This window comes from Anomaloglossus baeobatrachus, chromosome 4, assembly GCF_048569485.1.
Source record: "Anomaloglossus baeobatrachus isolate aAnoBae1 chromosome 4, aAnoBae1.hap1, whole genome shotgun sequence".
In the NCBI taxonomy this organism is placed as follows: Eukaryota; Metazoa; Chordata; class Amphibia; order Anura; family Aromobatidae; genus Anomaloglossus; species Anomaloglossus baeobatrachus.
Window position 1 is genome coordinate 623,170,506 of NC_134356.1, and position 20,385 is coordinate 623,190,890.

A 20,385-nucleotide genomic window follows, 5' to 3' on the forward strand; every position below is an offset into this window, starting at 1 on the left:
GCCGCTCCATCTTCAACTGCAACCAAGGATCTAGCTGCAAGCCTGGAAATTGGAGGATCCATTTTTGGACACTGGGTCCAACCCTTGACCACCTCAGGGGGAAAAGGATAGCGTGTATCTTTAAGCCGTTTAGAAAAACGCCTTTCAGGATAAGCGTGGGGTTTCTGGATTGCGTCTCTAAAGTCAGCGTGGTCCAGAAAAGTGCTTAATGTACGCTTAGGGTATCTGAAATGGATTCTCTCGTGCTGCGAAGCTGACTCCTCTACAAGAGGAGCTGGTGGGGAAATATTTAACATCTTATTGATGTTAAATATAAGATCATTAACTATGGCGTCACCATCTGGTGTATCCAGATTGAGAGCGGTCTCAGGATCAGAATCCTGATCAGTTACGTCCGCCTCATCACCCATAGATTCATCTCGCTGGGATCCTGACCATTGAGATGAATGTGAAGGCCCGTCATAGCGAGCCCGCTTAGGCTGGCCGGGGCCATCGTCCGAGTCAGAGTCTTCACCCTGAGGTGTATGTGCCCGTCCCGGAGCTTGGAGGTAATTCAGCTGAGGGGGACCAGGGGGCAATGATTGCACAGTGTCCGTGGCCTGAAGTACAGGCCTAGCTCGCAATGTGTCAAGAATTTGTGACATAGTGAGAGACATTCTGTCAGCAAAAGCTGCAAACTCAGTTCCTGTCACCTGGACAGCATTCACAGGTGGTACACCCTGGGTCACGTCCAGCAGAGGTCCCGACTGTGCAAGCGCCGCAGGGGCCGAGCACTGCACACAATGGGGGTCCGTGGAGCCTGCTGGTAGAAAAGTCCCACATGCGGTGCAGGAAGCATATAATGTCTGTGCCTTGGCACCCTTGCGTTTTACGGACGACATGCTGCTGGCTCTCTGCAATGTGAGAGAGTCTATAGCCAAAGGGCGACCAGCGCTATGCAATACAAAGTATTTGTAGAAACAAAATACTAAGAATACTACTGGCACAAGAGGGGGTGAGCCCTGAGGGCTGCTTACCGCCCGCTGAATAGCGGGTAAGAGGCGCAGAATTCCTTGTCTGGGTCTCCCCGGCTCCCCTCTGCAGCTCAGCGTGTCAGCAGGAATGGCTGCCGGCGTCTGTGGAGAGGGGCGGTCCGTGGGAGTTCCTAAACAAAAGTGCGGGAAACAGTGTCCCCTCTGTGCCTATTGTGAGGGCTGGAGTATGTAAAAACGACTCCAGCCCTCGGCGCTGATGCACTGACCAGCGTCCCGCCCCTCTCCTGACTGGCAGGTCTGGGGGCGGGAACGAACGGAAGCAGGCCGCAAAAGCCGGGGACTCGAGTTATCAGCGCGGCCGCCGTAAAAGCGCGGCCCGCGCTGAAGTCCCCGGCGCACCACAAGTGCCAGCCGCGCCGCAGTCCCAGCGGCCGGCGCGACCGATTCCCAGAAGTGTGCCTGCTTCAGCGAAGCTGAATGAGGCCATGGCACAAGCGCCGCAGCGCTGATGTCCCCGGCGCACTACAACACCCAGCATGCTGCGGTGTGAGCGCCAAATGCACGGGGACACAGAGTACCTTGAGGAAGCAGGGCCATGTCCCTGATGTACTCCGCTCCATCCAGCATCTTCTCCAGGGGCTGTAGATGGAGCACGGTCTCAGTGCCTGGAGACCAGTAAATCCCACTTCACCCAGAGCCCTGTAAAAAGGGATGGGGAAGGAATCAGCATGTGGGCTCCTGCCGCCGTACCCGCAATGGGTACCTCAACCTTACAAACACCTCCGACATACAGTGGGGTGAGAAGGGAGCATGCTGGGAGCCCTGTATGGGCCCTCTTTTCTTCCATCCGACATAGTCAGCAGCTGCTGCTGACTAAAAACAATGGAGCTATGCGTGCGTGTCTGACCTCCTTCGCACAAAGCTAAAACTGAGGAATCCGTACTCCTACGGGAGGGTGTATAGCCAGAAGGGGAGGGGCCTTACACTTTTAAGTGTAGTTCTTTGTGCGGCCTCCAGAGGCAGTAGCTATACACCCACTGTCTGGGTCTCCCAATTAGGAGTGAAAAAGAAAAGGAATTTACGGTAAGTAAACAAAATTCCCTTCTTCTTTGTCGCTCCATTGGGAGACCCAGACAATTGGGATGTCCAAAAGCAATCCCTGGGTGGGTAAAAGAATACCTCGATAAAAAGAGCCGAAAAACGGCCCCCCTCTTACAGGTGGGCAACTGCCGCCTGAAGGAGTCGCCTACCTAGGCTGGCATCTGCCGAAGCATAGGCATGCACCTGATAGTGTTTCGTGAAAGTGTGCAGACTCGACCAGGTAGCCGCCTGACACACCTGCCGAGCCGTAGTCTGGTGTCGCAATGCCCAGGACACCGACGGCTCTGGTAGAATGGGCCTTCAGCCCTGCAGGAATCGGAAGCCTAAAAGAACGGTAGGCTTCAAGAATCGGTTCCTTGATTCACCGAGCCAAGGTTGACTTGAAAACCTGAAATCCCTTACTCTGGTCCGCGATAAGGACAAGAGTGCATCAGACCGGCGCAGGGGCGCCGTGCGAGAAATGTAGAGCCGGAGTGCTCTCACCAGATCTAATAAATGCAAATCCTTTTCACATTGGTGAACTGGATGCGGACCCAAAGAGGGTAAGACGAAACGGGGATACCTTAGGGAGAAAGTCCGGGACCGGACGTAGAACCACCCTATCCTGGTGAAACACCAGGAAGGGGGCTTTGCATGACAGCGCTGCCAGCTGAGATACTCTTCTGAGTGATGTGACTGCCACTAGGAAGGCCACCCTTTGCGAAAGGCGAGATAGAGGAATCCCGCATCGGCTCGAAAAGTGGCTTCTGAAGAGTCGTCAGCACCCTGTTAAGATCCGAGGGTGTTAACGGACGCTCGTAAGGTGGGACCGGAAAGCGCCGATACTTGTCCCTTGAGAGAGCCGAGAGACAAGCCCTTGTCCATTCCGGATTGAAGGAAAGAAAGAAAGTGGGCAAGGCAAACGGCCAGGGAGTAAAACCCTGATCAGAGCACCAGGATAAGAAGATCCTCCAAGTCCTGTGATAGATCTTGGCGGACGTTGGTTTCCTGGCCTGTCTCATGGTGGCAATGACATCTGGAGATATCCCTGATGACGCTAGGAGCCAGGACTCAATGGCCACACAGTCAGGTTTAGAGCCGTAGAATTCAGAAGGAAATATGGCCCTTAAGGCAGCAAGTCTGGTCGGTCTGGGAGAGTCCACGGTTGACCCACCGTGAGGTGCCACAGATCCGGGTACCACGATCACCTCGGCCAGTCTGGAGCAACGAGGATGGCGCGGCGACAGTCTGACCTGATCTTGCGTAACACTCTGGGCAGTAGTGCCAGAGGAGGAAATACATAAGGCAGTCGAAACTGCGACCAGTCGTGAACTAGCGCGTCTGCCGCCAGAGCTCTGTGATCCTTGGACCGAGCCATGAATGCCGGGACTTTGTTGTAGTGCTGAGACGCCATTAGATCGACGTCCGGCGTTCCCCAGCGGCAACAGATCTCTAGAAACACGTGCGGGTGAAGAGACCATTCCCCTGCGTCCATGCCCTGGCGACTGAGAAAATCTGCTTCCCAGTTTTCTACGCCCGGGATGTGAACTGCGGAGATGTTGGAGGCTGTGGCTTTCGCCCACAGCCGAATCCGCCGAACTGCTCGGAAGGCTTGACGACTGCGTGTGCCGCCCTGGTGGTTGATGTACGCAACCGCCTTGGCGTTGTCCGACTGAATTCGGATCTGCCTGCCAGAACATTGATCCGAGGGGAGCACTCTGTCGGAGTCCAGGTTCCCTGAGCCGAGTGGTGGAGGAAGACCGCTCCCCACCCTGACAGACTCGCGTCCGTCGTGACCACAGCCCCGGCTGGGGGCCGGAAGGATTTTTCCTTCGCCCAGGAAGTGGAAAGAAGACACCACCGAAGAGAGGTTTTGCTGCAAGGGAAAGAGAGACGTTCTTGTCTAGGGACGTCGACCTCCTATCCCATTTGCGGTGTCCGATAGAATCGGACGCAGACGAAACTGCGCAAGGGAACTGCCTCCCTTGCTGCCACCATCTTCCTGAGACAGTGCATGAGGCGCCTCAAGGGGTGACTGGGCCCGAAGGAGAGATTGCACCCCTGTCTGTAGTGAACGCTGACTATGCAGCGGAAGCTTCACTATCGCTGAGAGAGTATAAAACTCCATCCCGAGATAAGTCAGTGATTGGGTCGGTGTCAGTTTTGACCTTGGAATTTTGATGATCCACCCGAACCCCTGGAGAGTCTCCAGAGCAATGGTCAGGTTGTGTTGACATGCCACCCAGGAGGGTGTCTTGACTAGAGGATCGTCTAGGTAAGTGATCACCGAGTGGCCCTGTAGGACCGCCACCACTGCTGCCATGACCTTGGTGAAGACCCGTGGGGCTGTCGCCAGGCCGAATGGCAGTGCCACGAACTGAAGGTGTTCGTCCCTGATGGCGAAACGCAGAAAGCGTTGAAGCTCGGGTGCGATCGGCACATGGAGATAAGCATCCTTGATGTCAATTGATGCTAGGAAGTCTCCTTGTGACATCGAGGCTTCAGAGTGTTTACCGCCTGAAAAAGTGCATCGGCTTGCTCGGGGGGCGGAGATGTTTTGAAGAAACGAGTCGGAGGACGAGAGCAGAGCTCTATCCTGTAACCGTGAGACAGAATGTCTCTCACCCATCGGTCTTGGACATGCGGCCACCAGGCGTCGCAAAAGCGGGAGAGCCTGCCACCGACCGAGGACGCGGTCTTGGTGAGGCCGAAGTCATGAGGAAGCCGCCTTGTGACTTAGACCGCCATGCAGAAGAGTTCCTCTAGCCCTCCTCTGACCTGTTGGACGTGGAGGAACGGAACTTTGCTGAGGACCGAAATGACCGAAACCTTTGGACTGGGGCAAGGACGAGACCTTTCCCTTGGACTGTCTAATAACTTCATCCAATTGCTCGCCCAACAAACGGTCGCCAGAAAATGGCAAACCGGTAAAGAACTTCTTGGAAGCAGAGCCTGCCTTCCATTCACGTAGCCACATGGCCCTGCAGACTGCCACCGAATTGGTGGATGCTACCGCTGTACGGCTCGCAGAGTCCAGGAACGGCGTTCATGGCGTAGAACGAAAAAACCTACGCCTGAGAAGTGAAGGACACAACCTGCGTGGCAGAGGTATGTGCAACCGCAATAATCTCAGCCAGAGAAGCTGAGATAGCTTGGAGTGCCCTCACGGCTGCGAAGGCTGGAGCAAAAGATGCGACTATGGCTTCATAGATGGATTTCATCATAAGCTTTATTTGCCTGTCAGTGGCATTCGTGAGAGATGGACATCTGCCACTAATACTACGGATCTAGCCGCCAGCCTAGAGACTGGAGGATCCACCCTGTGACACTGAGCCCAACCCTTAAGCACGTCAGGGGGGAAAAAGGTAACGCGTGTCAATAAGGCGCTTAGTAAGCGCTTGTCCGTCAAGTTCTGTGCTACTGGACGGCCCCTCTGGAGTTAGAGTGATCGAAACACGCACTCCTGATGAAGTCGGGGAAGGTTCCCAGCGGGCCCGCTTAGCCTATCATAGGCCGCGGTCCGTGACGGAGTTCTCACTGTGGGATCTGGGTGTTACCCCAGGAGCCCTTTGTTGTACCGACCCAGAGGGACCCGGGAGCGATGAACTCACAGCTCCCTGGCCCTGTGTTATCGGTCTGGACTGCAAGGCTTCCAGTATCTTAGCAGACCCTCTGTCCATAGACTGAGTCCTGGAATGTGAAAGCTACTCAGAGATTTGCTGATTCCAACATGCAAACTCTGTCCCTGTCATCTGTGCAGTGCCTGTAATATAGCCGCACAAGAGGTTGTAAAATAAGCCAGTGCCTTGGCACCCTTACTCTTTAAGAGCAGACAACAGCATGTCGTCCGCAGAGTAAACAGTGAGGGTATACAGCCAAAAGCAAATAATGCTGCCGAACAGTGAGATCATATACCATATAAATAAACACATATACATATATATATACATACATATATATATATATATACACATACATATATATATATATATATATATATATATATATATATATATATATATATATATATATATATATATATATATATATATATATATATATATATATATATATATATATATATATATATATATATATATATATATATATATATATATATATATATATATATATATATATATATATATATATATATATATATATATATATATATATATATATATATATATATATATATATATATATATATATACACACATATACACACACTGCGGCACCAAGGGGGGGGAGCACCTGAAAAACTGGTGCCCCCCCAGTGCTCAGTGAGGGGGAAGGAGGATACCAACGTATGCTCCAGCCCTCCCTGCCGACGTCCAGTCGGCCGTCCCGTCGTTACCCGACTGGCAGGCCCGAGAACGGGAGTATATGGCACTAGGCCGTAAGAGCCGGGGACTAAATTTAAAAACGCGGCCGGCAAACATGGCGAGGTCGGCGCGGTAGTCCCAGTCTCACAAACCACTCAGCAACCGCGTTTGTAACACAGATGCTGCATGCACCGTCCCTCAGGGAACACAGAGTACCTTATGATGCAGGGCTCTGTCCCTGATGATGTACAGAGTAAATGTGTACAATATAAGCATATAAATATACACTTCGGCACCCAGGGGGGCCAGCATCTAGTAACAGGTGCGGCTTACCGACCGCCCTCAGCGGTTGTGTGACCACCAAATTCCCTGCCTGGGCTCCCAGCGCTGTTTGAAGATCCTCAGCGTCAGCCGTGCTGCTAGTAATGGCTGCTAGCGTTCTGTGAGGAAGAGGGAGCCGTGGGCGTGCACTAAAAAGTGCGGGAATCTGGTGCCCCACTGTGCACAGAGAGGGGGGAGGAGGATACAAAGTATGCTCCTGCCCTCAGCGCTGACGTTCCGTGCAGCGTCCCGCCCTTACTCCTGACTGGCAGGCCCAGGGGCGGGAATATGCGGCACTAGGCCGCAAAAGCCGGGGACTCGAGTTATAAGCGCGGCCGGCAAACGAGCGCGGCCAGCGCGGTAGTCCCGGCGCACCAACACACCCAGCAGCTACTGCAGCGTGTATCAAACAGGCGCTCTATGCGCCGTCCCCAAGGGGACACAGAGTACCTCAGAGTAGCAGGGCCATGTCCCTGACGATACCCGGGCTCCTGTCCAGCAGATTTCCCCAGGGGCTGCGGAGGGAGCGCGGTCCCAGTGCCTGGAGACCGTTTAGGATCCCACTTCACCCAGAGCCCTGTAAGGGATGGGGAAGGAAAACGGCATGTGGCTCCTGCCTGTGTACCCGCAATGGGTACCTCAACCTTAACAGCACCGCCGACTCAGAGTGGGGTGAGAAGGGAGCATGCCGGGAGCCCTGTAATGGGCCCTCTTTTCTTCCATCCGATATAGTCAGCAGCTGCTGCCGACTAACTTGTGGAGCTTGCGTGCATGTGTGCCTCCTTCAACACAAAGCATAAAAACTGATGAGCCCGTGATGCACGGGAGGGTGTATAGCAGAGGGGAGGGGTTACACTTTTTAAAGTGTAATACTTTGTGTGGCCTCCGGAGGCAGAAGCTATACACCCAATTGTCTGGGTCTCCCAATGGAGCGACAAAGAAATACGGGTTTGCATCTTGCCATTCTGGGTCACAAACAACATGAGAGGGGATGGGTGTTTAATCTGTGTGCCCTACTGCAAAAATATACCTGGCCTTGGTATTTCCCTTGTCATATCTTTAAACTAATCAAGAGTTGGATATTGACTAAAAGGGCCACTTAATACGGTGGTCTCCTAAAAAGAGCCACTCCTTGGCTAGGTCCTTCCCGGAGGGATATCTGGCTGTTTTCTGTGTTGAGACTCCTAACAGAGGCTCCACGGGCCTTGTTTGACTACTGCAAAAAAGGAAAAAGAGGGGGAGGCTCCTGCTGCAGCCAGTTCTCTTACAACCACATACCCCCCACTTTGTGGAGGAGGACATGAGAATATTTCTTCATAAATAGATAAAGATTTCCACTTCTTACATTACAATTATTAAAGCTGAAAAATATACAATGTTCAGCATAGAAGACCCCCCCCCCACTTACCTCATATGTATAGTTGGGGCAGGACACTAGTAGGAAGAGCCATGTGAATGGGTTACGAGTTGGGAAAGGAATCTTCCGTGTCTTTGAGCCTTTCAATAAAGAAATAAAAAGAAGAAGAAAGAACTAAATGCATGTCCAGTCATTATACATTACACATTATATAGTCATTATAGGAGGTTGAATACATTTTCATGCACTTTAGGGGCCTGAGACATCACCTCCCACTACAGAGCTTTTTTTTTTTTTAATATATATATATATATATATATATATATATATATATATATATATATATATATATATATATATATATATATATATATATATATATATATATATATATATATATATATAATGAAGGCAAGCTCCGCTGTTGGCTGCAATCTGGACTCTTGAGGAGGTCGTGGAGAGAAGAACTCTGAAAAAGTGTATGGCGATTCTGAATAATAATGCACATCCATTATATATGAGCTGTTCATGAGACAGAAGGGCCCCTTCAGTAACCGGCTAATCCTTCTGAGGTGTAAGAAGGAAAAATATAGGAAATCATTTGTGCCAACTGCTATGGGAATGTACAACAATAACATTAGTGATAAATCAAGGTGAATGTTTACTTCTTTATTTCTTCTACTTCTCAGTTTATCCCGTGTATGACCTAATCTAATGTATAATGTTCTTCTGTCAACTCTACTGTCTTGTCAATTAAGTAACTCATGTTATGATTTAAGTTGTGCTGCTGTGATACCAGAATTTCCCACGGGATCACTAAAGTGTATCGTATAATATATAAATAATATAATATAATATATAGTGTGTGTGTTATATATATATATATATATATATATATATATATATATATATATATATATATATATATATATATATATATATATATATATATATATATATATATATATATATATATATATATACACATACATACACATATACACACACACTTTTTTTATAAGGATAATATATATAATAATGATCAATAATATATAATAAATATATGATCAGTGACATGATGGATGAAAAAAATAAATAAGCAAATCCCAATAATCTGAGGTCACTCAGTAAAAAAACAAACAAACTATGAAATGGGCCCACGATAAGCTCACTACAGACTCTCTCAATTGCCAATTCTATGGCTGAGGACTTACCGGCCGGCCGCAGGTTCCTCAGAGCAATGTGTATGGAGAAATTGCCGAGCTGACAGAACTGAAAGACAAGGTGCAGAATTATCATCTAGAATAAAAGTCTCTCAATTTGCACTTTTTTTCCCCACTTTTGTCGATTGGAAACATTTTAGCGTGAGATTCACATAAAACAGACATCGCTGTGACAACTGAAAATTGGGCCATTTTTTCCTCTGGAGTAGCACTCACTGTAGTGCGCAGTAAAGGCACCCAAAAAAAAAAAAAAAAAAAAATGGTGGAAAGAATATTTTTCAACCTCACCTAACCCCCCCTCCCGCCGGCAAAGCAACCAACTTGCAACTTCCAACAAAGTCTGCCCGACTTCTCGGGGTAAGGGGCAGCGCAAATCCCAAATATCCCCACTGTTTGTTTCCAGGTTCTCAAACATTGACAAAGCAAAACAAAAGTACAAAGAGTTCAAAAAGAATTGCAAACCCTCTGTAGGTTAGAAGAGCAAAGTGATATGTCTTACCAAGAAAATGGCCACTGCCAGCTTCACTTGGTCTTCTCCAAACACTGGTAAAAATAAGACAAGTCATTGTTAAAAGAGAATCTGTCAGCAGGTTTTTGCCATTTAATCTGAGAGCAGCATGATGGTAGGAGTTGACCCAGATTCCAGCCACATGTTACTTGCACAGCAGCTTACTGTAGCTTAAGTACAATCAGTGTTTTATCAGCAGGAGATTATCACTGCAGGACTAGATGTGCTAGGCAGTCAGACTAATCTTACTTACTAAACTGCTTGGTGCCGTTTTGAAGAAAAAAAAATAACCCTATTTCCTTTTTTGCAGATGTAGCAGTCCTCTGAATGCTGAGCAGTGTATAACTTCGCCTTCACCACTGATTATGCTGTCGGCAATCTGCCAATCAGTGGTGAAGGCGAAGTTATACACTGCTCAGCATTCAGAGGACTGCTACATCTGCAAAAAAGGAAATAGGGATTTTTTTTTTTCTTCAAAATGGCACCAAGCAGTTCAGTAAGTAACACACTACTGGAATCAGGGTCTCAGCCCCTACATCATGCTGCTCTTAAATTACATAGCAAAAACCTGCTGACAGATTCCCTCAAAGTCATCTTCATTCAACTGTATATTTCAACTCTAAACTAAAAAAAGTACCCAACATCAAATTAGGGACAACCACCCAACTCCAAAAAATACAATGATTGGATAAAGGAGAACTACACTATCTGGGGAGTATAATAAGACTTTCTAATTGTCCCAATAGCCGCAGCAATCTTCTGTTACCCCTCCCAACAGCCAACAGAGACCCTCACATGACACAGGGCTCCAGCAATCATAATCAGTGCCCCCTTCTTCCCCAATATTCAGTGCAGAGCCCGCCGGATTCCCAGCAGTGACTGCAGCACCTCACACTTTCAGTAATGTATGAAGGCAGCAATAAATATAAGGATCACAAGTGGAGCGGCTCAGAGCCAGCGCCGGTGCACAGCCGTCATATAACAGTCTGCAGCGCTGGAGATCATCTACAGACGCCTCACTATCTGTTATTGCACAGTGTCACCTTTTTACGAGCCTCCGCCGCCTCCTCAGACGCCTCCGTGACTGTCACAGATTATGGCTTGTGACGTCCCAACATAAGAGGAGTGCGATGTGCAGACACTTACCTGGCGGGGTGTACAGCGGGTGATTGATGTAGTACGCCATCCAGGCTGCAAATCCCCAGTAATACATACAGTTCTGTAACAGACAGCACAGGCGGGAAAAGACGATTGTAGACAAGCCGCACATATACCGGGGAGGTCAGAGCCGCGGTGTATCATCTGCACACCGGGCATGTACCATCTGTGGACACAGGTTTCCTCCCACACGTCATGGTTATTACATTTCCTATAAAAATGCCCCTTGACTCTGTGCCAGACTCCCCCAAAGGGGGTCCACACATTGTGCACGCCTAGAGAATTACCGACTGCAGACACATTAAAGCCCCCGCTCACTAAGAAATGCTCATAAACTTCAGGTCAGGAGGCTTCAGGAAACATGAGGCCTGGAGAAGAGCCATTACTAAAGCGTCACTTGCAGGAGTGGGGAGAAAGGGGGGGGGGATTATGACAATGGCTTTTTCTCAGTTCAAGGTGATGCCCTAATAACCCCCATGCTTTACACTGCATCCTTGATCAGATGGGTGCCGTGCGGGAGAGTAACTAAACCACCAGTAAGGAAAAGAAGGTAACTAAGGGGTAACAAAGGGAACGGGTCACCAGATTTGGCCCCTATAAGCTGCGGCCACCACCAGTGAGCTCCTATATACAGCAATCTAACATATTGTATATAAGAGCCCAGGCCGCTGTGTACAACATTAACACTTTATAATACTCACCTGAGGGGTGGTGCGGTGCAGACTGGTCGTATGGGTGTCTCCGTTCTCTGGTGCCAGCGCCTCCTCTTTCGGCCATCTTTGTCCTCCTCCTAAAGCCTGGGTGCATGACGCGTCCTACCTCATCCACACTAGCCGGCATTGAGGTCCTGCGCAGGCGCTCTACAATACTTTGATCTGTCCTAGTCAGGGCAGATCAAAGTGCGCCTGGGCAGGACCTCAGTGCCGGCTAGTATGGATGACGTAGGATGCGTCATGCACCCAGGCTTTAGAAGAAAGAGGACAAAGATGGCCAAAAGAGCAGGAGACACCCACCTGACCAGTATCCACCGTACTGCCCTTTAGGTGAGTATTATAAAGTGATTTTTATGTTGTACAAAGCGGCCTGAGCTCTTATATACAGCATGTTAGATACTGTATATAAGGAATCACTGGTGCTGGCCGCAGCTTATACGGGACAAATCCGGTGACAGGTTCCCTTTAAAAGGGAGTGTGTCATCTCAAAATGACCAATTGTCAAAAATAGGTTTAACAATAAATAATATAAATTAATTATTGTTATTTTTTTGCATCATCTTACACAGTCATATTCTGATGATGCATTTCCTTAAAGATGGATAAGCATCCTTATCGCTGGGGTAAGATGTATAGAAACTGCTCGGTTAAAAATACTAGGGAAGTCGGGAGGGGGGGGGGGGGTTCGAGGAGATACATTATCTGTAATTTTGTAGTTTAACATAAATCAATAATCATATAATACAATACATTATGATTATCTATTTTGTTATTAAAAACTAATAAAAAGAAGGTTAAAAAAAATAAATACAAGGGACTGGTGATTGATAAAAAAAAAAAATAAAATAAATAAAAAAAGAAGGGAATTTTGTTTACTTACCGTAAATTCCTTTTCTTCTAGCTCCAATTGGGAGACCCAGACAATTGGGTGTATAGCTATGCCTCCGGAGGCCACACAAAGTATTACACTAAAAGTGTAAAGCCCCTCCCCTTCTGCCTATACACCCCCCGTGCTCCCACGGGCTCCTCAGTTTTGGTGCAAAAGCAAGAAGGAGGAAAAAATTATAAACTGGTTTAAAGTAACTTCAATCCGAAGGAATATCGGAGAACTGAAACCATTCAACATGAACAACATGTGTACACAAAAAAACAGGGGCGGGAGCTGGGTCTCCCAATTGGAGCTAGAAGAAAAGGAATTTACGGTAAGTAAACAAAATTCCCTTCTTCTTTGTCGCTCCATTGGGAGACCCAGACAATTGGGACGTCCAAAAGCAGTCCCTGGGTGGGTAAATAATACCTCATAATAGAGCCGTAACGGCTCCGTCCTACAGGTGGGCAACCGCCGCCTGAAGGACTTGCCTACCTAGGCTGGCATCTGCCGAAGCATAGGTATGCACCTGATAGTGTTTCGTGAAAGTGTGCAGGCTCGACCAGGTAGCTGCCTGACACACCTGCTGAGCCGTAGCCTGGTGTCGCAAGGCCCAGGACGCTCCCACGGCCCTGGTAGAATGGGCCTTCAGCCCTGAGGGAACCGGAAGCCCCGAGGAACGATAAGCTTCGAGAATTGGTTCCTTGATCCACCAAGCCAGGGTTGATTTGGAAGCTTGTGTCCCTTTACGCTGGCCAGCGACAAGGACAAAGAGTGCATCCGAGCGGCGCAGGGGCGCCGTACGAGAAATGTAGACTCTGAGTGCTCTCACCAGATCTAACAAGTGCAAATCCTTTTCACACTGGTGAACTGGATGAGGGCAAAAAGAAGGTAAGGAGATATCCTGATTAAGGTGAAAGGGGGATACCACCTTAGGGAGGAATTCCGGAACCGGACGCAGAACCACCTTGTCCTGGTGAAACACCAGGAAAGGGGCTTTGCAAGACAACGCTGCTAGCTCAGACACTCTCCGAAGTGAAGTGACTGCTACTAGGAAAACCACTTTCTGCGAAAGGCGTGCAAGAGAAATATCCCTCATTGGCTCGAACGGTGGTTTCTGAAGAACCATCAGCACCCTGTTCAGATCCCAGGGTTCTAACGGACGCTTGTAAGTAGGGACGATGTGACAAACCCCTTGCAGGAATGTGCGTACCTGTGGGAGTCTGGCCAGGCGCTTCTGAAAAAAAACACAGAGAGCGCAGAGACTTGTCCCTTAAGGGAGCCGAGCGACAAACCCTTTTCCAATCCGGATTGAAGAAAGGACAGAAAAGTGGGCAAGGCAAATGGCCAGGGAGAAAAACCCTGAGCAGAGCACCACGACAGGAATATTTTCCACGTCCTGTGGTAGATCTTGGCGGACGTTGGTTTCCTAGCCTGTCTCATAGTGGCAATGACCTCTTGAGATAATCCTGAAGACGCTAAGATCCAGGACTCAATGGCCACACAGTCAGGTTGAGGGCCGCTGAATTCAGATGGAAAAACGGCCCTTGAGACAGCAAGTCTGGTCGGTCTGGTAGTGCCCACGGTTGGCCGACCGTGAGATGCCACAGATCCGGGTACCACGACCTCCTCGGCCAGTCTGGAGCGACGAGGATGGCGCGGCGGCAGTCGGCCCTGATCTTGCGTAACACTCTGGGCAACAGTGCCAGAGGAGGAAACACATAAGGGAGTTGAAACTGCGACCAATCCTGAACTAAGGCGTCTGCTGCCAGAGCTCTGTGATCGTGAGATCGTGCCATGAATGCCGTGACCTTGTTGTTGTGCCGGGACGCCATTAGGTCGACGTCCGGCATCCCCCAGCGGCAACAGATCTCCTGAAACACATCCGGGTGAAGGGACCATTCCCCTGCGTCCATGCCCTGGCGACTGAGAAAGTCTGCTTCCCAGTTTTCCACGCCCGGGATGTGAACTGCGGAGATGGTGGAGGCCGTGGCTTCCACCCACATCAAAATCCGCCGGACTTCCTGGAAGGCTTGCCGACTGCGTGTTCCCCCTTGGTGGTTGATGTAAGCCACCGCCGTGGAGTTGTCCGACTGAATTCGGATCTGCTTGCCTTCCAGCCACTGCTGGAACGCTTTTAGGGCAAGATACACTGCCCTTATCTCCAGAACATTGATCTGAAGCGAGGACTCTTGCTGAGTCCACGTACCCTGAGCCCTGTGGTGGAGGAAGACTGCTCCCCACCCTGACAGACTCGCGTCCGTCGTGACCACCGCCCAGGATGGGGGTAGGAAGGATTTCCCCTTCGATAATGAAGTGGGAAGAAGCCACCACCAAAGGGAAGCTTTGGTTGCCTGAGAGAGAGAGACGTTCCTGTCTAGGGACGTCGGCTTCCTGTCCCATTTTCGTAGGATGTCCCATTGAAGAGGACGCAGGTGAAACTGCGCGAAAGGGACTGCCTCCATTGCTGCCACCATCTTCCCCAGGAAGTGGATGAGGCGCCTCAAGGGGTGTGACTGACCTTGAAGGAGAGATTGACCGCTGAACTGTTTGTTCAGCGGAAGTTTCACTATCGCTGAGAGAGTATGAAACTCCATGCCAAGATATGTCAGCGATTGGACCGGTGTCAGATTTGACTTTGGAAAATTGATGATCCACCCGAAACTCTGGAGAGTCTCCAGAGTAACGTTGAGGCTGTGTTGGCATGCCTCTTGAGAGGGTGCCTTGACCAGCAGATCGTCTAAGTAAGGTATCACCGAGTGACCCTGAGAGTGGAGGACCGCAACTACTGTAGCCATGACCTTGGTGAAAACCCTTGGGGCTGTCGCCAGGCCGAACGGCAGTGCCGCGAACTGAAGGTGTTCGTCTCCCATGGCGAAGCGCAGGAAGCGCTGATGCTCTGGAGCAATCGGTACGTGGAGATAAGCATCTTTGATATCGATCGATGCAAGGAAATCTCCTTGGGACATTGAGGCGATGACGGAGCGGAGGGATTCCATCCGGAACCGCCTGGTCTTTACGTGTTTGTTGAGCAGTTTTAGGTCCAGAACAGGACGGAAAGATCCGTCCTTCTTTGGAACCACAAACAGGTTGGAGTAAAAACCGTGACCCTGTTGCTGATGAGGAACCGGGACCACCACTCCTTCTGCCTTCAGAGTGCCCACCGCCTGCAGAAGAGCATCGGCTCGCTCGGGAGGCGGAGATGTTCTGAAGAATCGAGTCGGAGGACGAGAGCTGAACTCTATCCTGTAACCGTGAGACAAAATGTCTCTCACCCAACGGTCTTTTACCTGTGGCAGCCAGGTGTCGCAAAAGCGGGAGAGCCTGCCACCGACCGAGGATGCGGTGTGAGGAGGCCGTAAGTCATGAGGAAGCCGCCTTGGTAGCGGCACCTCCGGCGGTCATTTTAGGGCGTGACTTAGACTGCCATGAATCGGAGTTCCTCTGATCCTTCTGGGGCCTTTTGGACGAGGAGAATTGGGACCTGCCCGCGCCCCGAAAGGACCGAAACCTCGACTGTCCCCTCCTCTGTTGGGATGTGTTTGGTTTGGCCTGGGGTAAGGATGTTTCCTTTCCCTTGGATTGTTTGATGATTTCATCCAATCTCTCACCAAACAAACGGTCGCCAGAAAATGGCAAACTGGTTAAGCACTTTTTGGAAGCAGAATCTGCCTTCCATTCCCGTAGCTACAAGGCCCTGCGTATTGCCACCGAATTGGCGGATGCTACCGCCGTACGGCTCGCAGAGTCCAGGACAGCATTAATAGCGTAGGACGCAAATGCCGACGTTTGAGAGGTTATGGACGCCACCTGCGGCGCAGACGTACGTGTGAGTGCGTCAATTTGCGCTTGACCCGCAGAGATAGCTTGGAGTGCCCATACGGCTGCGAATGCTGGAGCAAAAGACGCGCCGATAGCTTCATAGATGGATTTCAACCAGAGCTCCATCTGTCTGTCAGTGGCATCCTTGAGTGAAGCCCCATCTTCAACTGCAACTATGGATCTAGCCACCAGTCTGGAGATTGGAGGATCCACCTTGGGACACTGAGTCCAGCCCTTGACCACATCAGGGGGGAAGGGATAACGTGTATCCTTAAGGCGCTTGGAAAAACGCTTATCTGGACAAGCTCGGTGTTTCCGGACTGCCTCTCTGAAGTCAGAGTGGTCCAGAAACATACTCGTTGTACGCTTGGGAAACCTGAAACGGAATTTCTCCTGCTGAGAAGCTGACTCCTCTACTGGAGGAGCTGAAGGAGAAATATCCAACATTTGATTGATGGACGCGATAAGATCATTCACTATGGCGTCCCCATCAGGAGTATCAAGGTTGAGAGCGGCCTCAGGATCAGAATCCTGATCAGCTACCTCCGCTTCATCATACAGAGAGTCCTCCCGCTGAGACCCTGAACAATGTGATGATGTCGAGGGAAATTCCCAGCGAGCTCGCTGAGGCGGTCTGGGGCTGCGGTCCGTGTCAGAGACCTCACCTTGGGATCTATGAGACACCCCGGAAGAACATTGTTGTTCCGAATGAGGGGGACCAGGGAGCAATGATTCCCCAGTGCCCATGGCCTGAGGTACTGGTCTGGACTGCAAAGCTTCTAATATCTTAGCCATAGTCTCAGAAAGTCTTTCAGTAAAAACTGCAAACTCTGTCCCTGTCACCTGGACAGTGTTAGCAGGTGGTTCTTCCTGGGCCACCCTTAGCAGAGGCTCCGGCTGAGTAAGTGCCACAGGGGCCGAGCATTGCACACAATGAGGGTCAGTGGAACCTGCCGGTAGTATAGCCGTACATGCAGCGCAGGCAGCATAGTAAGCCTGTGCTTTGGCACCCTTGCTTCTTGTGGACGACATGCTGTTGTCTCCTCTGAGCAATCCAGGAGGGTATATAGCCAAAAATCAACCGTGCACCATACAGTGTAAAGTATAGCCTATAATCATATAATCTATAAGTACACTTCTGCACTAGTGGGGCCAGCACCTCAGGTGCTGCTTACCGCCCGCTCAAAGCGGTTGTGTGGTCACCAGAATCCCTGCCTGGGTCTCCCTGAGCTTGTCTCCCCTCTCCAGCGTCAGAAGAGCTGACAGGAATGGCTGCCGGCGTCCTGAGGAGAGGAGGGGGCCGTGGGCGTGCCCTAGAAAGTGCGGGAATCTGGTGCCCCACTGTGCACAGTGAGGGGGGTGGAGTATGCAAAGCATGTTCCAGCCCCAGTGCTGACGTCCTGTACAGCGTCCCGCCCTTCCCCTGACTGGCAGGCCTGGGGGCGGGAAAAAAGTGAGACTAGGCCGCAAAAGCCGGGGACTAAAGTTATAAGCGCGGCCGGCGTATGAGCGCGGTCGGCGCGGTAGTCCCCGGCGTACTAACATTCCCAGTCGCGCTGCCATGTGAAATGGCAGCGCGCGGTCAGCGCGGTAGTCCCCAGTAACACTAACACACCCAGCCACGCTGCAGTGTGTGATGGCACAAGCGCGGTCAGCGCTGCGGTCCCCGGCGCACTAACACACCCAGCAATGCTGGAGTGTTTCTGTGCGCTGTCCCTACGGGGACACAGAGTACCTTAAAGTAGCAGGGCCTTGTCCCTGACGATACTCGGCTCCTTATCCAGCAGAGTCCCCAGGAGCTGTGGATGGAGCACAGTCCCCTGTGCCTGCAGACCGATTAGGATCCCACTTCACCCAGAGCCCTAAGGGGATGGGGAAGGAAAACAGCATGTGGGCTCCAGCCTCCGTACCCGCAATGGGTACCTCAACCTTAACAACACCGCCGACAAGAGTGGGGTGAGAAGGGAGCATGCTGGGGGCCCTGTTATGGGCCCTCTTTTCTTCCATCCGACATAGTCAGCAGCTGCTGCTGACTAAGCTGTGGAGCTATGCGTGGATGTCTGCCTCCTTCGCACAAAGCATGAAAACTGAGGAGCCCGTGGGAGCACGGGGGGTGTATAGGCAGAAGGGGAGGGGCTTTACACTTTTAGTGTAATACTTTGTGTGGCCTCCGGAGGCATAGCTATACACCCAATTGTCTGGGTCTCCCAATGGAGCGACAAAGAAATACAAGTTTAATAAATGAGGCCACTGACTTCTTTTAGTGACGTTCATAGTGATCGGTGCCAGTGACAGAGAATTTTACACCACACACTTATCTTTTTAATTGCCATTTAGCGTTTACCTTAAAAATATTCCGGAGCGGCATGGTGCCGTGAGAGAAGCGGTGCACGAAGAGCGTTTCCAGGAGACGTTTAATATAGTGAAACGAATGGCAGATACAGGCCAGGCTGCGGGAGACAGAGGGCACAGCGTATACATGGCTGACGTGTACAGAAATACACAGAGCGAGGCTATACGGTCAGATATACATCATCAGGTGTACAGCAGAGCAAAAGAGGTGAGGCCAGTACCAATAAACCAGCACTGAACACACCAGTCACAGCTTGCAGCAGAAAACAATTGATTACTAATAAATAAATATTATTATTATTATTATTAATATTTATTCATTTATATAGCGCTATTAATTTTACAGCTCTTTACATACATTGGTAACGCTGTCCCCATTGGGGATCACAATCTAAATTCCCTATCTGTATGTCTCTGGAGTGTCGGAGGAAACCGGAGACCCCAGAGGAAACCCACGCAAACACGGGGAGAACATACAAACTCCTTGCAGATGTTGTCCTTGGTGGGATTTGAACACAGGACCCCAGCGCTGCAAGACTGCAGTGCTAACCACTGAGCCACCGTGGGCTATGTTCACACCGTGCAAAATTTTCTGCATCATATCTGCACCTTCCGGCAGAAAAATGCACACAAAAAAAAAACCAAAAAAAAAAAAACAAACAAAACATGCATTTTTAAAAATATGCCTTTTTGGTGCCTTGTGTTTTATCTTAATTAGGCCAATGGGTGAAGGGTTAAAAAAAAAAAAAAAAAAAAAAAAAAAGCCGCAGGCAAAAATGCTCCTACAATTGACATGCTGCAAATTATTTTCTGTGCCAAAATCTGCAAGGAAGAAAAATATAGGCAACGTGTGCACAAGGGGCACTGCAGAATGCTCATTGACTTTGCTGGCATAGCTGGAATCAAGATAGGCATGTAGATTGGTGGCAAATCAGCACCAAATCTGCATCAGAAAACGTACCGTGCGCACACAGCCTACACTGCAGCATACTTTGGCGGATAGAGATTTTATATATATATATATATATATATATATATATATATATATATATATATATATATATATATATATATATATATATATATATATATATATATATATATATATATATATATATATATATATATATATATATGACAGTATTCCTATTTTCCACTATCTATGGTGATTTAGTGGCATGCTGTGCAGTAAAATTTAAAAAAAGAAAAAAATATAACCCACACACCACCCAACCCACAAATAAATGAGAAGCAGCTACGGATTAGCCCAAAGTTGAGTTACCCTATCAAACGTGATTTGAGAACAAGTGGGTGGAAACAAAAGCTGAAAATCGGCTACAAAAAAAAAAAAAAAGGCGACTTTTGAAAGATTTTCATTCAAAAAATGTAAAACCTCTCTAAAATGGACCATCCCTTAAAAAATGTAAACCTAGTGCAATAGCCTAACATAGCCATCAGTCTTCCTCTACCTTGTCCATCCCCACCATGAGTGAACACCTTCCCCTACAAAAAAATCGGAAAGTGATTTATACCATCATTTCCTGTGATGGAAATAAACCTTCACACCCCGCACCCTCTGTCACAGTCTACACAGTAAAGCTAGCGAGTGATCTTCAGAACACAGGAATATCAGGCTACAGGGACAAGTGGGAAAACTTAAATATTTTAAGATTATTTTCATTGG

At 49.3% G+C, this 20,385-nt stretch overlaps 1 protein-coding gene across 3 annotated transcripts in view; it reads right to left on the reverse strand.

Annotated features, from left to right (window-relative positions):
* The window catches only part of TECR (trans-2,3-enoyl-CoA reductase), a 65,288-nt gene that overhangs the window by 5,949 nt on the left and 38,954 nt on the right, over positions 1–20,385 (reverse strand). For all 3 annotated transcript variants that reach the window (XM_075346312.1, XM_075346313.1, XM_075346311.1), the window contains 5 exons: positions 18,694–18,799; positions 10,935–11,007; positions 9,780–9,823; positions 9,272–9,329; positions 8,109–8,197 (listed from right to left, as the gene is read on the reverse strand). In XM_075346312.1, coding sequence (XP_075202427.1) covers positions 8,109–8,197; positions 9,272–9,329; positions 9,780–9,823; positions 10,935–11,007; positions 18,694–18,799 — 370 coding nt within the window. The remainder of the gene's footprint in view (positions 1–8,108; positions 8,198–9,271; positions 9,330–9,779; positions 9,824–10,934; positions 11,008–18,693; positions 18,800–20,385) is intronic.